This window comes from Eschscholzia californica, unplaced genomic scaffold (genome assembly GCF_041429995.1).
Source record: "Eschscholzia californica isolate CP2 unplaced genomic scaffold, dmEscCali1.0.p SCAF_1, whole genome shotgun sequence".
In the NCBI taxonomy this organism is placed as follows: domain Eukaryota; kingdom Viridiplantae; phylum Streptophyta; class Magnoliopsida; order Ranunculales; family Papaveraceae; genus Eschscholzia; species Eschscholzia californica.
The window spans coordinates 76,327,401-76,341,146 of NW_028238198.1; the positions used below are offsets into that span (position 1 = coordinate 76,327,401).

The following is a 13,746-nucleotide window of genomic DNA, read 5'->3' on the forward strand; positions in this document are numbered from 1 at the left end:
ATTTCCATTCTCCCATGTGGGACTACTCTCACAAAGTAGTTCAGTCGAAGATCTCTCTTATAGTTCTCAACCTTCATCAACAGAAAACTATGAAAGACTACACCTTTATTAACGCGAGATGATTCGTTACAATAGATAATAACAAAATGAATTAACCTTTGAAATCAAATTTATATTTATAAAGTGAATTCCGAATTTCTTAATATTCTTAACTAACCTAAGAAACTAGATAAAATCTATTTAATAATAGTATTAGTTAAGTACAAGGTATTTCGACAATACAAAACATCTCCGATTCTTAGTAATTGTCAAATAGTTTTAGATCTTTGTGCGGTCTCATTTTTTCAATCGGTCGAGTTACTGGGTATCTTATCAAAGTCTATACTTTATATGTAAGAATATTTCTAATTCCACTTTTACTTGTCCTCTAGTAATATCCATATGTATATAGGTCATCTCATACGTCTCTTTCTTCAGCCACCAACACAATTTTTGTTGCAGATGACTTAATGAACCACATTGGATTCAAGTCAATAAAAGGTTATGGGAATTTGAGTTGGGGGTCCTTTAATTGTAGCTTGAAATGGAACTATCACCTTCCCAATTACAATTCATTATCTCTTCATCAAAAAAAAAAAAAAAAATTCATTATCTCTTCATCAAAAAAAAAAAAAATTACAATTCATTACTATTTGGTTTGACATTAGAAGTGGAAAATGAATTGGCATGAAATTTATCTTTTGTAATGGGTTAAGCTAATATTCATGGATGTCTATAAAAGTTACGGATCAAATGCTTGGAGTTTACTTGTTCGTCAACACGGATAAATAAATGTAAAAAATTGCATAGAATTGGAAATTATTGTAGAAAAGGTGTGGCCAGAGAGTCAAGTGAATAATGATATGTTGCATTCAGGAAATGTCAATTGGTATTCTTGGAAGTTAGTTATGAGCTTTTAGTTTTTTTTTTGGAAGTCGACTACGATTTACGTATGTCGTTACATTTGGCACTTGATACATCATAGATGTGATAAGCTCGATAACCGCCCACTCAAACACTAACAGAACCGGGCCTATAGCTCAACAAGACATGGCCTAAAGCCCAACAACATTATTTACACCCTAATAATCCCAATTCAAATAACCAAAGATTCCACATTCTCTGGGGTTCGAATCTGGGACCTCCAGGGCTTTTATTTACAATGGCTTTGTTGACAATTTATACTTCGACATCCCTAGAATGTCCCAAGGGGAAATTGGGACGGAATTGTATGTGGACTTGGGGTAGGGTCCGGCTAAAGGCACGGGGCGGAACTGTTATTGGGGAGGATGTCTATTAGTGCGGGGTATAGCCTGGGTTAGGCACCCAGGCGCCCTATCCCCCTTTGCCTAATTTGTCTTGTTTTTTCCTTCTTATCATCATCACACGTCATAAAACAACCTTGATCCACGATGAAGAGTTAGAGAGAAGAAACCTTGATTCCAAACTCTCATTCTCTTCTTGAATTCCAAAACCACCATTAAAATACCATCCGACTGGTCTCAGACTCAATCAGCTGCGAAACCTTAAGCAAGGGCTCAAAGTGGCTAGTCCAAGACCTATCGGACTGCCCCATTCGGAGACTAATCGGACCAGTTCAGCAGTTCTATCTGAGCCTCTGAGGTCTTGTTTTGAGACTCGGACAGGTTGATCCGGGTCTTCTATACTCGGTGCGAACCCAACAGAGTGGGACAGAGAAATAGGGGATGAAATCTATTCGTCCACGTTAGATCCTATAAATCTTCATAAATATGGATCTGAGGATACCATTGTCATTGTTTGCAAAATAGTGATGATTATATAGGGTTACCATTAGAACTGCAACCGTAATAAGTTGGAAAATACAAGATCCCGTGGTTACTTTGGAAGAAGAATTTGGACGTGAAATATTCGCAGAGAAGAAGAGTAGAGAGAGAGAGAGAGAGAGAGAGAGAGTGTAGTGATGTTTCGGCGCGTCCTCGGCGGTGGAGGTGGAGGTGGAGTTGGAGTTGGAGGAGGAGGTGGTGGAGGTATTACTCAATTAGTGAGGTATTTCTCAAAGAAGAGGGCAGAAAATGTGAGGAAGATAAACCCTAAAGTACCAATACCAGAGGCCAAGTCCATCTCCCAAGGTCTTTATCAAATAATCAAAGATCATGGCCCCCTTACTATCTCCAATGCTTGGACTCAGTCCCAGGTTCATCTCTCTCTCTCTCTCTCTCTCTCTCTATACTTCATTTCTCTTAGTCTATTATCTGGTGATATCACAACTGGTTTAACAGGAATCAGAATCAAAACGTTCAACGAATTTCTCATTAGAAAATGTGAGGTTTGATCCAGTTAGGAGTATTCAAACGATGGGTGGAAATGAATGTGAAATAGATGTGATAATATATTAGAAGTTTTGAATTTTCAAGGATTCTAAAAGTCTGAACTTTTCCTGTTTGAAGGCTCTGAACTTATTAACCTAGGCAAGATTAATCCTTTACTGATAAATCAAATTTATGGTAGTCCCATCTCTATTTTCTTTCGTTTGCTGGGATTTTGGGTTTCTTCCTTGAAACTTAAGCTTATGATGACAAAGTTGGGCAACTGTAAATCTTGATCATTAAGTTTGGTTAAATGCAAGAAGCATTTCATTTTACTTTAATCAGTGCTTGGATTTTGTACTGGTCTTGTTCCTGAAATTTCATTGAATTGTCTGTCTTGTTGAACCAAGTTTTGTCCCTTTCAAAATGACTGTTCTTTTTTCTCCACAAGGGTTCAAATTCAAAAGCTCAGTGATTCAAATCATTCAATGAAGAAGATCAATGTGCATCATCTATAAGACATAAACGTAGTAGGTTAGATTTTAGGGCACGAGTCTAGTTTAATGATATATTGAACAAAGAAACAAAGGGAAACTGCAAATAGATTTTGTTAGAGATTATTGTTTGTTCTCTAATGTTTATTTTCATGTATTAGTAAAACGAGTTATTGGAGATCCTCTAAAGATATGGGTGGGACACTTGTTGCTTTTTTAGTCTTGGTAGTAGCTAAGTAGCAAGGATGGGGCTAATCCGCCCAAGTAACCCTGGGCTGGGGCTGAATCATGTGTAGCTCAAGTGAATCCAAACTGAATATGGGACTTGGTTATTATGCTTGAAACTTTCATCTGTTAGAATTTACTTGATTCTAATTTGGGGCCGAATCGCTAGTTGGATGGAATTTTTAATCTATTTGAGGTCCACGATAGCCCTCATCCGCCCTCGGCGGAATGGAGGCAGGCTTTGCCTACTCAAGAAATTCATCAAAACACTTCACGCTTAAGACTTCCTGATGAATGTATTTATGTGAAATAATGTTCATCTTCACATTACAAATCTTGCTCTTGGGTTGAACCTACTCAAGATATTCAGCCAGTTTGTCATACATAATATCTTGTGTTTCAACCATTAATTTTTTTTCCTATGGTTTTGGGTTGATACCGGAAATGATGAAGAACCACCAGAAAAAGGAGGCCAAATCTCTGAACATGGGACAAATTTACGTTTGTAGCAATTGAGATCCTATATGTCGTGTAATCGAACCCCGATGTCTGTGGCCACTATTTTTCGATTGTTTCAATTGAAATTCAACTTTCGGTTTACTTATCAATTTATCACTACATAATCATGGCAGTTGAGCACAAAATTTATGTATGAATCACAGTAAAGCCACATTTGTCTCTTAACTTGATTAATATGGTGGTTCCTCGAATTGGTACCTACATTGTCACTTTGGATAAAACTTGGGAAGATCAATTCCTTTTTATAAGTTTTGATCTGAATCGAACTTGGGAATCAAGTTTGAAATCTAATGCCTCGTGCAGTCGTGCTATTATACGGAGAAAGTGAGAATAAAGTAACAATGCCATTTCAAGATTCTTGGGAGGCTCTATTAACAACATTATAGACCTTCCAACTCACTAAACTTCCATAGACTCAATTTGAAGATTTAGAAGCAGTACTACATTTTCTTAATTCAAATTATCCAAAAAAAAAAGTAAGTTTTGATTTGAATTATTTTGGATATCATTGTCTAACCAGATCCATTTTTGTTGCCACAGGAAGCTGCTGTAAGTGGGATAAATAGTAAAACTCATATGAAACTATTGCTGAAATGGATGAGAGGGAGGAAGATGTTGAAACTCCTCTGCCACCATGTGGGTTCGCATAAGAAATTCTACTATGCTACTCAACCTGATGAGCCTGATAGTGCCCAAGCAACTAATATCCTGGCAATGAAACTCGAGACTGAGAAGGCAGGAGTCAAGAAGATTACAAACAAAAAGAAAAAGCAAAAGAAACGTGTGAAAAAATAATGAAACCTCTTCAGGTTTCAGGGAAACTAGCAACAGAGATAAGAAGCCAATCACATCGGAAGATGCTATTCAAGTGAGCTTCAAATTTGTTCCTAATATTATTAAATGACTGCACTTTTTAGTGGAATTTTGTATCTTGATTAGAGGATTGAAGTTCTTGCTTTTCAGAACTTCAATAAGATGCTGTTTCTATTTTGCGAGTTAAGAGAAAAACTTTGTTAGATGTGATAAGATGCTGTTTTTATTTTGCGGGTTGAGAAAAACTTGGATAGATGTCTAGAGTGAGTTCTATTTGATCTACTTTACCTGGAACCGTAATCTTTAAATAAAATGGCGTATCTGTTTCTCAAATGTTTTTTTTTGTTTATGTCAGTGGACTTTTTAAGGGAATCTGAACCCAAAAGGCCTCGCATCCCTGACCTTGAGGTCAGAAACGCAGTTCTCGACGAGTCTAGCGAGGGTCTTTCGCTTTTCTCAAATGTTATACTATTGGTAACCTAATTCAAATAATTCATTTCGTCTGTTTGATTCTTGTGTAATTTCCTATCTGTTTCTGTAATAAAGTTGCTGCTGCAGCAATTATTGTTCTTCTATCTCTTGCTGCCGAGCCTCCCAAAGAGAGTTCCCTTGCTGCGGAGCCTCCAGAATAATTCGTTTCGATTGTGAAAACGATTACTTTCAACTCGACTTGACTCGGTATGAACAACCAGCCCCATGATTATTTATATGCAGTGTCGCCTATCCCTAGATTAGCAAAGAACCTGAAGGATTTTTTTTTTATTAGGGCTTTGTAGACGTATAAAATGAATGCAGTTAGTAAAAAAACAGGTTAGTCTAAATAACTTAGATATCAACTGAATGTTTCAAAATGAAGATTTTGCTACATAACTTCGAACATTCGAACTATCCATTATAGAATACAAGTACAACATATAAATATGATTTTTCTCGGTTCTGTTACATTTCGTAGGTTCTTCTTCCCAAGGAAACAAAATGAAATCAAAGGGTAACAATAGGTTCTTCTTTCTCTTCTGTGGTTTTCGGTTTCTCATCTACTGCAACATCTGATTTTGCAGTCTCGATTGGGGTTGCTTCTGTTACAACTGGTTCTTCCTTTGTTTTCTCTGTTGTTTCATCACCAGCTACAACTTTCTCTTCAGTTTGTTTCACTTCTGATGGAACACTGATCTCAGAAACAAGATCACTTATAGCATTTTTAGAATCAGCAGAAACTTCTGCTTCCACCTTGGGTTCTTTAGTTGGCTCGGAAAGATCTACTAATGGCTCTTCTGTCTTTGTTTCTTCAGCTTTCTTTGGCTCCTGCAATTTCAATTCATGGAAACTGTTTCAGAATTCGAGTGTTCAATTATACAAAATTCTAGCTAGAAGGATGCTTCAGCACCCAAGAAGTCAATGTTTTTTTCGTCTGAATCTAACTTGTCTGAGACTAGTTTGCGTCAGGGGCATAACAGTCATTTAAAGTTATTTCAGACAACGAATTGTTAATTCATACTTAATGTTAATGCGACTCAAATGGGCCCAAAAGGAAACCACATAAAAGCCATTCAGACGTGTCAAACTCACAAGACATAAAAAGCAAACCATTCTAAAATATGACTCCTATCAATTCAGATCTCGAGTCAGATTTTAAATTTGGATTAAAAAAGAACAACAAACACTAGCTTAAACACAAAAATTAAAGAAAAATCAATGACGGGTATAAGTCTAATTTGAATATACCTGGGTGGTTTCGACCTCAACGTCTTTAATGGCAGGTTCATTAACGGAGTTTTCCCCAGGAAGGGTAGCAGGAGTGGAGTTAAACTCCTTAGGTTTGCTTGCACAACCTCCCATCGTTATCTAAATAACTTCGAATTTTCGATGTGGAGGTGTGACTGCCAAATTAACTATCAACCTTTTCTCCTTTTGTATTAACAAGCTGGGAAAGAACAAAGATTTAAGAAATGTGGGGAGGATTTTATAAGGAGATTTTGAGGAGGAAGATGAACCCTAATTTTCGGGAAAGACTTTCTCCTAGAAGGCTATTTTTAGTTTTCTTGGTTGAGAGAAAACTTTTGAAAAACGGTTAGGGTATTTGCTTCTTATGGAGGTTGGTTATATGGGTTATCTTGAAGTCCACATATTTTTGGTACCAATATTTTGTAATTGTAGACTGAATTTCTAATGGAATTCATCAAATTTCTTGTATTTTATGTGAAAGATTTTCCCGGAATATGCGATATGGTTCATATTGAGTAAAGCACCAAACAACGTAAACAATCGATTTGATCTAATTGGTAGAATAATATTTCTTCAAACCTTTCTATCCATATAACCGAGTATGCACATATCGTTTGCCTAGAGGGGGTTATGATGTTGGCGGATACCGAATCACCATTTACCTGATAAGCTATTCGTCAATGCTCACGTTTTCATACCCGATGTCAATATTTCAATTATATGGTTCACCGAATATCACGTTAGTAAGTAACTCTTACTTGTGAATGAAATAAGCATTTTCCTTCTCTTTTAGAACTATCTAGACATCTCCTTCTTAAGTTCTCGTGCAGTTGAGATATGAGAAACATTTGACGTATATTCTTCCCGTTATAATCATTTTTGTATCTTTAGTGAGGAAATGATACTAAGAAAAATTGGTAATTACTTCTTACTCAGTTGCCGGGCGCATAGGGGTATATGGTTCCATAGAATAGAAAAAGTGGTTGATTTTAGAATAATCTCTTATATTTTAAGTTTTTTCCATCTTTAAAATAACCATTACTTATAGTATTTGTACTGCATATATGGTTACTTTAACACATTAGTTTGTAAGTTCAGTATATATTTTGAAAAGAAGAAGCCTTTAAGCCTGAAATTTAGCTTTTAAATTTATCTAATGTAATTTATAGATATTTAATAAAATTATCTAAATTAATTTATACATATTTAATAAAATTTAAGTTGAAGTTATTCTTTATATAGTCTGCGGATCTGGAATTGCTAATCTAATAAAATTGAGTACAAACCAGATAGGGTATTGTAATGATCTCAAATGAAAAAAGAATTATGACTAAGCACATACAAAACATAACTATGGCTATATGGTTATTTTGTGATTTAACTGTACTTGTCGACTAAGTAGGTTGAATTTGCTAGGTTATCTAGTATTTTCATTCCATTTTCGGTCCCTACTAAAGGCTTCTAAACTCAACGTGTATGTGATACCACGTCTAGAAGAAAATCCCCTATTGACCGCCTAAAGAGGCAAACTCATCAAATATGGTGACTGTTTGTTTCTACTTTCACGATTCTTTTCAAAACAGTCGCCCTTCACGTCTTTCCCTCTTTTAGACAGAGAATAGTCATTGGCAACAAAACCTATCAGTTACTAAGCGTGACCAACTAACTACAACAAAACTTTTTATTTCATTTTTCTTCTTCTTCCTCTCTTTTGAGGCTGGCCACCATTACTTTCAGTTTCCCAACACAACATTTTCTCTCTCCCCCTCTCTGAAATAAAGAAGAGAGAAAAATGTCGTTGTTAGCCTGTAGGCGGTGGTAGCCGACCAAAGAAAAGAGAAATGGACAAGGAAATGATTTCTTTTGTGAAGTGTTCACCAATATGTTTTCAGTCAGTTGTTGATAACAACATTTTTGTAACTGAAAAAAAAAAAGTATAAGATTTAAGAAGAAAATTAAGAAAAACAAAAAAAGCCAGTTGTTAAAGTCAATTGCGAAAATAATATTATTTGGGAAGCTAGTCATTTTTATGAAGACAATTTTGTGAGGGGGGTAAATTGGAATTAACCCATATTTGTTGTCTTGTTGATGAAATTAAGCCATATTCTAGTAGGTGCACTCTATGAGCTAGGTTTAGCCACTAAGAGCATCCCCTACGGCCCAGGAGATCACCAAATTCTGGTGATCTCCCAGGAAAAAGGCACTCAACAGCACAGCAGATTGTCAATAATCTGCTGTACCGTGAATAGTGATTTAGTGGGAGTTTTAGTGTTTTCTATTTGGGTTCAACAACTTGAAAACACCAAAAAATATGGTGAAGATTCCTTTTTGGTGCCAACCATTGGTGATGCTCTAACCCAAGGAAATAGGATTTAACTAGTAATGTAATAAATTGGAGGGAATACCAAGTGTCATTTTCTCATGGCCAATTTCCACTTAATATTTCCACTTAAGCGTTTCACATTCAAAAAAGAGAAATAATTTATTATTCTTTCCTCTGTTTCTATACTTTCCCTCTCTCGTTTAAAAATCTCTTCCTATTCTACCTTCTTCTTTTGCTCCAAAATCGAAAACCCTAAATTCCTTACAAAGAAAGGGAAAGGCGAGCCCTAATTCCAAGCTCGCCAATCCCAAAACAATGTCTTCTTATTTTTCTCGCTCTACTTTCTCTCTCTTCATTCTCTTCATCATCATCATCATCTTCGCATTCTTCTTCAATTACTTGCCATTACCAACAAATGCTCAATCTGGAAATGAATCTGATTCAATTCGCTTACCTTCTGAAGAAAATTCTCCTGTCTGTACTGGACCAATTCCTTCTTATTGTCCTGTTAATTGCTTTCGAACAGACCCTGTTTGTGGTGTTGATGGAGTAACGTATTGGTGTGGTTGTGCTGATGCTTATTGTTCTGGAATTGAAGTTGCAAAATTAGGGTTTTGTGAGATTGGTAATGGTGGAAATGGACCTGTTTCAGGTCAAGCTCTTCTTCTTGTTCACATTGTTTGGCTTATAATTCTAGGGTTTTCAGTTGTCTTTGGGTTATTCTAATTTCAGGGGATTTCGGGGTCTTTCTTTCTTTCTTGAAGGAAGCCTTTGATTTGAGGTAATTGAATTTGAAATAAAAAAAAGAGGAACTTGTACGTCCCAATATCACTTCTTGTTCTAATTTTCTCATGGGATCATACTTTTTGTTTATGTTTGTGATTAGATAAAACTTAGATGAATTTTACTTAGTACTATGAAATTATGAAATATCTAGGAAGATCAAAAGAGGGTTGAGCCGACTTGACTCTTGAGTGGCAACGCGTGTATCTTTCTAGTTAATAGACCGTGGATAAAATCTTATTGTTTCTACAACTTAAAGTATATTCAGTAATTGAAATATATCAATATAACGACGAGTCAATTTTATCAATCTCATTTCAATATTTTTATTGAAAGTTCCACTTAAATATATCTTGAGTGCATTTCATTTTCTTTTTTTGCATTGGGACACTTATTGTTGAGAGGAATATTCATGACATGATGTGATGGTCGAGATTGGTACCAATATTTGCTTTCGCATTTGTTACGTATTTGGGAATATTAGGTGAACCAATTGCAACATGGTTATAGATGAGCGAAACTAAAGCACGCTTTATGGCTTTACATTTAAGAGTTAGTAAATTAAGTTTTAGTAGTAGTTCATGTTTTATGTCTATATATAAATTTATTTGTAGATGTGGCAGAATCCTGTTGGTCCGGGCGTTTTATCTCCACCGGACTAACGGGAGCATGTCACATCAACTTTCGAGTTTTTTTTTTGAGTTAATTCCTATATGACCCCCTACTTTGTGACCAGCTTCCTTTATGGCCCCCTTTTTTTCGTAAATTCAAATATGGCCCCCTATTTTCAGACAAATGTCATCACTACCCCTCTGATTAATGTATTTTCAAAATAAAATAAAAAACAAAACCTAAATTCCACCTCACTTCCTTCTCCACCACTCATCTCTCTCTCCACGTCACCTCTCTCTCCAACTCACCTCTCTCTCTCTCTCTCCAACTCATCTCTCTCTCTAACTCACCTCTCTCTCTCTCTCTCTCTCCAATTCATCTCTCTCTCTAACTCACCTCACTTCCCCTTCGTCGGAGTTTCTAGAGAGAGAGAGAAGAGGTAAAAAATTTTTTTTTTTTTTTTTTAGAAGAAGGAGTGACTTGGAGAGAGAGAGAGAGAGGTGAGTTAGAGAGAGAGATGAGTTGGAGAGAGAGAGAGAGAGAGAGGTGAGATGGAGAGAGAGAGAGAGATGATGTGGGAGAGATATGTGTGGGGGAGTAGGAAGTGAGGTGGAATTCAAGTTTTTTTTATTTTTTTTATGTTGAAAAAATATTAATAAGAAGGGTAATCAGGACATTTACCTCAAAAAGGGGGTCATATTTGAATTTACGAAAAAAGGGGGTCATAAAAGAAGCTGGTCACAAAGTAGGGGGCCATATAGGAATTAACTCTTTTTTTTTTTTTTTGTTGAGACATCAACTTTCCAGCTGGTCAGACCCTTTTTCGTGCCAAATACCATATTTATTTAGTTTGAAAGGGAAAGTTCTAATTAAGGGTAAAATAACATGGAGACCAGTTGCTCAAACAGAGGATTTGTGTAAGTCAATTCTTGCAACTAAATATTCCTCTAACAGACAAGTTTTTACTGCCAAGTTGTGATAAACCAGGTCTATGGTTGTAGACACATAAATTACAACATTAAAGGTTATCTAATACACAAGTAGTTAGGAAAATAACCCTAAATGAGGTTCAAAGTCTCATATAATACTCAATTGGGATGTTTATTTCAAGGGCCGATGTTTTTGGGAAACATGAAGAGTTTTCGGAGTACAAAATTTCGTAGGATGAAAAAATCACAATTCCCCTCCAAACACACGTTTATCTCATGTCGCCGGCAAAGCAACGACCTTTGCCTGAATCTAGAAACTCTATCCCTCTCTGTGCCCTCATCCTCCCTCTCTTCATTCTCTCTATGCGTTTCCCTCTCTAAGTTCTGGCAAAGAGGTCCACCAGTCTTTGGTACAGTAGTTCGATAATTCCCTCTTAGGTCAATGACGTCGTGAGATAGAGTATCGGTGGAAGTAGTTTGCCATCAAGATTTATCCTATGTAATTTAGACTATAAATAATGTAATAATTTGTCGAGCTTTATGCTTCTTTGTTGTTGGACTGTAGGCCTCTTTCATTCTTGATTTAAATTAGACGGTTATCATGTTATTACATCTTCACGATGTACCAATACCTTGTAACGACTAACGTATATCGTAGTTGAATTCTCAAAAAAAAAAATATGGCAAAAAGACCTCCCTCTTCCCCAAAAGATAAAGGGAGGAGAGAAAAAAAGAGTGGGAAGAAAGGAGAGAGTGGCACTCAAGGGTGATAGTGCCCAAAGTTGATGGTGGTCAGAAATTGATTTTTTTTTTTGGAAGTCAACTACGATCTACGTATGTCGTTACATTTGGCACCCCAAGTGGTTCCAAGGTGTTGACATAAACTCCAGAAATCCCTGGAGGTTCCAGGTTCGAATCCCAGAGAAGGTGGAAGCTTTGGTTATTCGAATTGGAGTTATTAGGGTGTAAATAATGTCTTGTTGGGCTTTAGGCCATGTCTTGTTGGGCTTTAGGCCATGTCTTGTTGGGCTATAAGCCCGGTTCTGTTAGTGTTTGAGTAGGCGGTTATCGAGCTTATCACATCTATGATGTATCAAGTGCCAAATGTAACGTCAGAAATTGATTTGGTGGTCAGAATAAATGAACAATATTAATTGTGGGAAGGTGTTCATATTTCCTCCACAAAAAATTATACCCACAAAATCTCTTTGTTTTCAAAGGGGCACCCTATTTCAAATATTAACTTTATCATGAAAGTTTTTTTTTTTTGGAAGTCGACTACAATCTACGTATGTCGTTACATTTGGCACTTGATAATACATCATAGATGTGATAAGCTCGATAACCGCCCACTCAAACACTAACAGAACCGGGCCTATAGGCCAACAAGACATGGCCTAAAGCCAACAACATTATTTACACCCTAATAACCCCAATTCAAATAACCAAAGATTCCACCTTCTCTAGGATTCGAACTTGGGATCTCCAGAGATTTCTGGAGTTTATGTCAACACCTTGGAACCACTTGGGCTACCATTAATCATTACATTTGAATAATTGATACATCATTAATCATTAATATTCAATACATTATGAATTTGAATGAGATATTTACTTAGCAAAACAAAAAAAAATCTTGAAAATAAACTAGTTTCATTTTTTTTTTTGAGAATTCGACAACGATCTACGTTCGTCGTTACAAGGCATTGATGCATCATAGAGATGTAATAAGCACGATAACCGCTTAATTTAAATCCGAGAATGAAAGAGACCTAAAAGCCCGACAAATTATTACATTATTTATAGCCTAAATTACATAGGATAAACTGGTTTCATTGAGATTGGATTCAAAGGACTCCTCCCCAAGCTACGTTGCCTTTGACATGGTTTTGTGGGGGTTTAATTCTTGCAATCAGGTATTGTGGGGGGCAAGCAATTAGAAAAGAAAACCCTAGATGAACATTCAAATCACAACCCAATTTCCCAAAAACCTTCCCTTTCACCCCCTAAATATTCATAAAAGATGATACTATCATATTAGCAATTACGAAATAAAAAATGAAACTAGTTCATCACAAAACTGATTGCCAACAGAATCCGACCTATTTTGGAACAGAATATCATGTGGACACAAAATGCTTTTGTCCCAAATCGCCAAATCCTTGATAATATAGTGGTTACTAGTGAATTACTCCATTCGATGAAAAAATCTAAAGCTAAAAAGGGTGGATTTTCACTTAAGATGGACATGGCGAAAGCCTATGACCGAGTAAATTGGTCCTTCTTGTCTACTGTTCTTAAATCGATGGGTCTTTCTGGTACTATATTAGATCTAATTATGTGTTGTGTTACTACAGCTAATTTTAATGTGCAGATCAATGGAGGTATTCATGGGGCATTCAAGGCCTCTCGTGGTCTTAGGCAAGGGTGTCCTTTGTCACCCTACCTTTTTATTTTAACTACTCAATCTCTATCCCTACTTATTTTTCACTATGAGACTTGTTGTCTGTACAATGGATATAAATTGAATAAAAATAGCCCCCCAATTTCCCACCTACTTTTCGCAGATGATCTGATTCTCTTTGGTGAGGCAAACTTACCAAATCTTCAGGCAATTCTTATGATGATGGAAGAGTATGCTGGTTTTTCAGGACAGGCAGTAAACTTTGATAAGTCTTCTATTTTCTTTGGTGCAGGTGTTCCTCCTGAAATACAAAATGAATACATTGTCAGATTACAAGCTCCTAGAATGACAGATAGAGCTAAGTATTTAGGATCATTGATCATGAAAACTGCAAATAGAGTTGAGAACTACACTTGGTTAACAGACAAATTCAAGAAAACATTGGCAGGATGGAAGCAAGGTCTAATTTCACAAGCAGGGAGGACAGTTCTTATCAAATCTGTTCTAAGTTCATATTGTACTTATGCATTTAGCTATCAAAACATTCCTAAAACAACTATCAAGAATCTAGAGAAGGAAGAGAGATGCTTTTGGT

General features: G+C 36.2%; 3 protein-coding genes across 3 annotated transcripts; 2 read left to right on the plus strand and 1 right to left on the minus strand.

Moving 5' to 3' along the window:
* The first annotated feature begins 1,976 nt into the window (after positions 1–1,976).
* LOC147569267 (tumor necrosis factor receptor family protein) lies at positions 1,977–4,711 on the plus strand. Its single transcript, XM_086655719.1, has 2 exons — positions 1,977–2,215; positions 4,106–4,711. Exons 1-2 carry the CDS (start codon positions 1,982–1,984, stop codon positions 4,358–4,360), a joined length of 489 nt encoding a protein of 162 aa, XP_086511845.1. The 5' UTR covers positions 1,977–1,981; the 3' UTR covers positions 4,361–4,711.
* Positions 4,712–5,245: 534 nt separating this feature from the next.
* Positions 5,246–6,786, minus strand: LOC147569268 (uncharacterized). Its single transcript, XM_086655720.1, has 2 exons — positions 6,101–6,786; positions 5,246–5,680 (listed from the first exon to the last, which is right to left on the minus strand). Exons 1-2 carry the CDS (start codon positions 6,212–6,214, stop codon positions 5,360–5,362), a joined length of 435 nt encoding a protein of 144 aa, XP_086511846.1. The 5' UTR covers positions 6,215–6,786; the 3' UTR covers positions 5,246–5,359.
* Positions 6,787–8,601: 1,815 nt separating this feature from the next.
* Positions 8,602–9,249, plus strand: LOC147569269 (uncharacterized). Its single transcript, XM_086655737.1, has one exon. It carries the CDS (start codon positions 8,739–8,741, stop codon positions 9,147–9,149), a length of 411 nt encoding a protein of 136 aa, XP_086511863.1. The 5' UTR covers positions 8,602–8,738; the 3' UTR covers positions 9,150–9,249.
* Positions 9,250–13,746: the final 4,497 nt, after the last annotated feature.

Excerpts from the sequence above, each read along its gene's own strand:
- LOC147569268 (XM_086655720.1), bottom strand. The coding sequence starts at position 6,214 with ATGGGAGGTTGTGCAAGCAAACCTAAGGAGTTTAACTCCACTCCTGCT. Across the intron at positions 5,681-6,100 it reads TTGAGGTCGAAACCACCCAG|GAGCCAAAGAAAGCTGAAGA; the intron begins GTATATTCAAAT and ends TTGAAATTGCAG.
- LOC147569267 (XM_086655719.1), top strand. The coding sequence starts at position 1,982 with ATGTTTCGGCGCGTCCTCGGCGGTGGAGGTGGAGGTGGAGTTGGAGTT. Across the intron at positions 2,216-4,105 it reads ATGCTTGGACTCAGTCCCAG|GAAGCTGCTGTAAGTGGGAT; the intron begins GTTCATCTCTCT and ends TTGTTGCCACAG.
- LOC147569269 (XM_086655737.1), top strand. The coding sequence starts at position 8,739 with ATGTCTTCTTATTTTTCTCGCTCTACTTTCTCTCTCTTCATTCTCTTC.